The 5,030-nt window shown below is 63.6% G+C and overlaps 1 protein-coding gene across 1 annotated transcript; it reads left to right on the top strand.

Annotated features, from left to right (window-relative positions):
* The first annotated feature begins 39 nt into the window (after positions 1-39).
* Positions 40-3,390, top strand: GPR137 (G protein-coupled receptor 137). The gene is made up of 7 exons (XM_030887567.2): positions 40-979; positions 1,063-1,112; positions 1,918-2,143; positions 2,248-2,397; positions 2,543-2,671; positions 2,791-2,897; positions 3,116-3,390. The coding sequence occupies exons 1-7, from the start codon at positions 623-625 to the stop codon at positions 3,267-3,269; spliced, it is 1,173 nt and encodes a 390-aa protein (XP_030743427.1). The 5' UTR covers positions 40-622; the 3' UTR covers positions 3,270-3,390.
* Positions 3,391-5,030: the final 1,640 nt, after the last annotated feature.

Genomic DNA, 5,030 nt, shown 5'->3' with positions numbered 1-5,030 from the left:
AGGGGGCGGAGCAGCGGGAGCCGGGGAGCCGGAGCCCCGGGTCCCGGCGACCGGAGCCGGCTCCCCCTGCGGCGGTCTCCACCTGCCCCCCGCGGCCGGAGAGGGGACGCGGTGGGGAGGTGGGGGGCATTGGGAATCCTGAGGAGGGAAGCCAAAGGCGTCTCTATTCGGATTCTTGGAGGGGAAAGAGCTCCCCAACGCCTGGGGAGGGGGAGAGCGGGTCGTTGGGGCGACCCCTTGCAGGGGCTGCTGTTCTAACTCAACTGACTTCTTCGACCCGCTCTCCCTCCTCCCGCGAGCCCGGCCCGGGGACCCCCCCACCTCCCCTTCAGCCTCCGCACCCACCCACCTAGCTCTGGGGGCAGCCCAGGAAGGAAAGCCCGTCTACCGCGGCGAGGAGAGACTGTCCTCCCACGCCCCTGAGACAGGGGGCCGGGGCCGAACGGCCTGCGACCCCCACGACTGGGACCCAGCCAGCCACAACTTGTTAACGCCCTGAGGTCCCCACCTCTCTGCCGACGGCCGCACCTGCAGTCCTTTCCCCTCCGTATTTATTTCCCTGGCCCCCGGCCAGCCCCTCCATCTCTCTCTCCTCTGGGCTCCAGGCCTCCCTTCCTGACACATGGAGAGTAACCTGTCTGGCCTGGTGCCTGCTGCTGGCCTGGTGCCGGCGCTGCCGCCTGCCGTGACCCTGGGGCTGACCGCGGCCTACATCACCCTCTACGTCCTGCTCTTCTTCACTGTCTATGCCCAGCTCTGGCTGGTGCTCCTGTATGGACACAAGCGGCTCAGCTACCAGACCGTGTTCCTGGCACTCTGTCTGCTCTGGGCCGCGCTGCGAACCACCCTCTTCTCCTTCTACTTCCGAGACACCCCCCGAGCCACCCGCCTGGGGCCCCTGCCCTTCTGGCTCCTCTACTGCTGCCCTGTCTGCCTGCAGTTCTTCACGCTGACGCTGATGAACCTCTACTTTGTCCAGGTAACCGTGGCAGTGGGCAGCATAGGGGGGGAGGGAGCCAGACAAGCGGCAAGGACCTCAGGGATGGGTGTCTCTGCTCCCAGGTGGTGTTCAAGGCCAAGGCGAAGCGCAGGCCCCAGATGAGTCGAGGCTTGTAAGTACTCCAGGTCCCCCTTTGCCCCCTCCCCACGGCCCCGTGGGCTCTGCCCCTAGTCCAGAGGCAGGGAGCAGCCCCATGCCCATCCATTCCCACCGTATAGGACCAAGGTGAGGACAGTCGGGGTGGAGGGAGGGATGGACAACAGCCATCTGTGAAGGAGCTTGTTCTTGGTCTTAATTGTCATCTAGTCGACCCCCTGCACAACAGAGCGAAACGCCACCCCACTTAGGAAAGCTAGTGCACCTGGAGCAGACGGTGCCGCCACAGGGAGGCATGGTGTCCCCAAATGGCACCACTAATAGGCACAGTCGTCAGCCTAGGAGGGGAGAGGGGACTGGTGCCACGCAGGATGGAGGGTGCCACAGGACCCACCCGCACCCCTGGCTGACCCGGGGCTGTGGTCCCCCTGTCATTTGTGTAACGTCTTACCACCTACCAAGAGCTTTTGCGGACACCTCTTGTCTTCCTTGCTTCCTTGAGATGGTTATGATCGCCATGTGAGAGATGAGGAATCGGGCCGGTCAGGCAGAGGAACTGGCTCAAGGTCACATAGCTAGCTGGAGGCAAGCCTGTGCCTCAGACCCAGATTTCTTGACTTCCAGTCTAGGGGTGGCTCGCCAAACCGAGTCACGGCCCTGAAGTCACCTCCTGACTTCTCTGGGCCTCAGTTGTCCAATATGTAAAACTGGAGGCACAGGGTTCAGGCTGGCAGATCCAGGTTCCTGCTAGGCTCTGGGGCTCTGTGGGGAGGCGGGGAGAGCACCGAGCCCCCAGGGGCTAACACTGCTGTGGGCTGCAGGCTGGCCATCCGAGGGGCTTTCGTGGGCGCATCGCTGCTCTTCCTGCTGGTGAATGTACTGTGCGCGGTGCTGTCTCGCCAGCGCCGCGCACAGCCCTGGGCCCTGCTCCTCGTGCGCATCCTGGTGAGCGACTCCCTCTTCGTCATCTGCGCCCTCTCTCTTGCTGCCTGCCTCTGCCTATTGGCCCGGCGGGCCCCCTACACTAGCATCTACCTGGAAGCCAAGGTAGGGCGTGCTTCGGGGCCTCTGGGTAGCCATGCTGCGATGGGCATCAGTCTCCAGGGTACATGCGTCTCATTCTGAGCATCTCCTGTTGTTGCCTGTGCCAGGGGACCAGTGTCTGCCAGGCAGCTGCAATGGGTGGCACCATGGTCCTGCTCTATGCCAGCCGGGCCTGCTACAACCTGGCGGCCTTGGCCTTGGCCCCCCGGAGCCGGTTGGATGCCTTTGATTACGACTGGTACGATGTCTCTGACCAGGTGAGCACCCAGCAAGTCATTGGCCTCCATGTAGCCATGGGCCCAGCCGCTGCCCTTCACTGCCCTGGGCCCCCATTCCTTCCCCCTGCTGCCCTGGGGGCACCAAGAGCACCCCTGAGGCCTGGCCTGACCTTCCCTCCTGCAGGCGGACCTGGTGAACGACTTGGGCAACAAAGGTTACCTGGTGTTCGGCCTCATCCTTTTTGTGTGGGAGCTGCTGCCAACCACCCTGCTGGTGGGCTACTTCCGGGTGCACCGGCCTCCCCAGGACCCGGTGAGGACCTGCGGCCCCCGAGGAGGCGGGTGGACACTGCCGGGAACCCCTGGTGGACTGCCCTGAGGGGAGGAAGGGTGGGGGTCCATAGAAAGCATGGCATGTGGTCTCTTCCCCAGAGCACCAGCCGCATCCTTAACAGACAGGTCTTCAGCTCCCGGTCTTACTTCTACGACCGGGCGGGGCACCGTGACAACCAGGGCTGCAGCTGGGAGGAGAGTACCAGGTAGGTGGCTGGTGAGCCCTGGGGGATCCAGAGCTACCTCTCAGCCCATGGAGGCCACTGCTTTCCTGTCGGTATGCTGGCCACTGTGTCCCCCTGACTCAGCCCCAGGAAGGAGGTACCCCTAAAAGTCTAGGGCAGAGAACTCCCTCCCTTTCCCTCTCCCTCAGGGAACAGCCCCAGGCACTGCCCTAGCACTGACCTGGGTTCTCTTCCTGTAGAATGTTGGGCAGCCTGAGCCCCAGCCGGCAATATGGCACCATTGGTCAGGAATCAGCCTGCTGCAAGACCAGCCAGATACGGACTGCTCCTGTGCTCTGCCCCCAGGTGCCAGGCAGGCACTACCACAGCCTCTACTCTACTCCACAAACGTGACCACACCCCCTGCCCCAGGATGCCCAGACCCCAGGCCCCCTCAGCCCAGGCCCCTGTGCCAAGTTCACGTGCCACTTCTTGCCCAGGATCGCTCAGCTGTGGCGCCTCTTCCCCCAGCTGGCTCCTTGGTTGCTCCTGTGCTAGTGAGCTTATGCCGCTCCCCCCTAGGGTGGGGGACACGGCCCTGCCTGCCAGATGCCCACAGCACCCTGGCATGACCTGCCACCTCCGCTTCCACACCGGAGCCAGCTACCTCTCCTGCACCTGCCACTCAATAAACAGTGTCCGTGCCCTGTGTCCTGGTCTGTCCCGCCGGCATATTTCTGTTGTGTTGACTTCCTTAGCTTCACCCATTTGGGTCAGTGTCCTGCCTCGACCTAGGGCTTATTAGATAGATTCAGGTCTGTAAAGCTGGCCATGGGGCCAGGTGAGGCTCACTCACTGCCATGAAGAGGGGGTGGGGTGGGGGTGCAGTACAGTTTGCTGGCTGAATGCAGAGGGTGGCCAGTCAGGCTTGTTCTCGAAGCCCTCCCAGCCCAGACGGACCCTCACGCTGCAGTTCCCTCCCTGTTGGACAGTCCTCTTTCCATCATACCTGCTTCCAATGTCACCTCCCTCCTCGCTCAGGGAACAGTAGCCCCACTCTGGGTCCCTTCTTGGGGTCAGTAGGTCTCCTGTCCCTAGTGGGGAATTGTAGAGACTGGGTTTCCCTGTCACCACTTCCAGCCTGGCCCTCCAGTGCCAGGGGTTAACCCAAGGCCTGCAGAGGTATGGCTGTTGCCCTGGGAAGGGGATGACCAGTCGGGTGGGTGGGACATCTGTGCCCCACCCCCCACTGCCCTTTACCCACCACAGCCTGCCAGCTTAACTGGGAACCGTCCCCGAAGAGACCCTCGGAGGGTGGCCACATACCTGGCCACCACCACCTGCCAGCTCCCTGGGCCTATCACCAAGCCTGCCTGCCAACCCTTCACCAGGGACTCCTGGCCCCAGGCCTAAGGGGCTGCCAGAAAGGGGGAATGTGATGGGAATGGAAATCACTACTATTTGTCAGGCACTTTACTGCGTGCTGGGCCTGTTTCGGACCATCTGCAAATCCTTACCTCAGACTCAGCACACCCTGGAACAGTCATTTTCCTCTGTAGATGGGTAAGGGGGCAGCTGGTGACATGCTCCGTTCCCTACCAGTAGGGAGTGGTCAACCAGAAAGCCCAAATGTGGAACACACAGCTAGAGGACCGAAGTCGGCTGGTGCCCGGGAGAAGGGTCTTGGACATGGGTGGGAGCAGGGAGCAGGAGAGGGAGCCCTGTGCCATTCATGCTGGGCGGCCAATCCCAGGTGGCCTCAGGAGCATTCTCCCACCTATGGTCCCACGGGGAGCCTGCTCCCTTATGGGTGGGGGTGGCGGGCCTGTTCCCTGCACGCGACCGAGTGCTGAGCCCAAAGAGGCGTCTGTCCCCTGGGTGGAGAACCCAGGACCTCTACCGGTCCAGTAATGGGTCTGAGAGAAGCAAGCGTGGCGCCAGTGCGTTGCGGAGAGGTGGGCTGGAGGATGTCACGCCCGGAGCCGGCAAGCGGGCGGGGCGGCATCGCCACTCCTGTCCTAGACCCGAGGCCGAACCCCGAGGCGAGCCGGCGCCCACACCCCTGCGATCCGCCACCCCGGGCCGCGCGGGATTGGGGGGCCGGCGGCAGGTATCTGGCCGCGGGGGCGGCGCCGCCAGCGAGGGCGCGGCACAACGGGCGCGGCGCGGGAGGGG

The sequence above is a fragment of the Echinops telfairi genome, unplaced genomic scaffold (assembly GCF_000313985.2).
Source record: "Echinops telfairi isolate 266 unplaced genomic scaffold, ASM31398v2 ScPeMD7_7417;HRSCAF=8455, whole genome shotgun sequence".
NCBI lineage: Eukaryota > Metazoa > Chordata > Mammalia > Afrosoricida > Tenrecidae > Echinops > Echinops telfairi.
The sequence above is the reverse complement of the archived record's forward strand: the minus strand, read 5'-3'. Positions and strand labels throughout refer to the sequence as shown.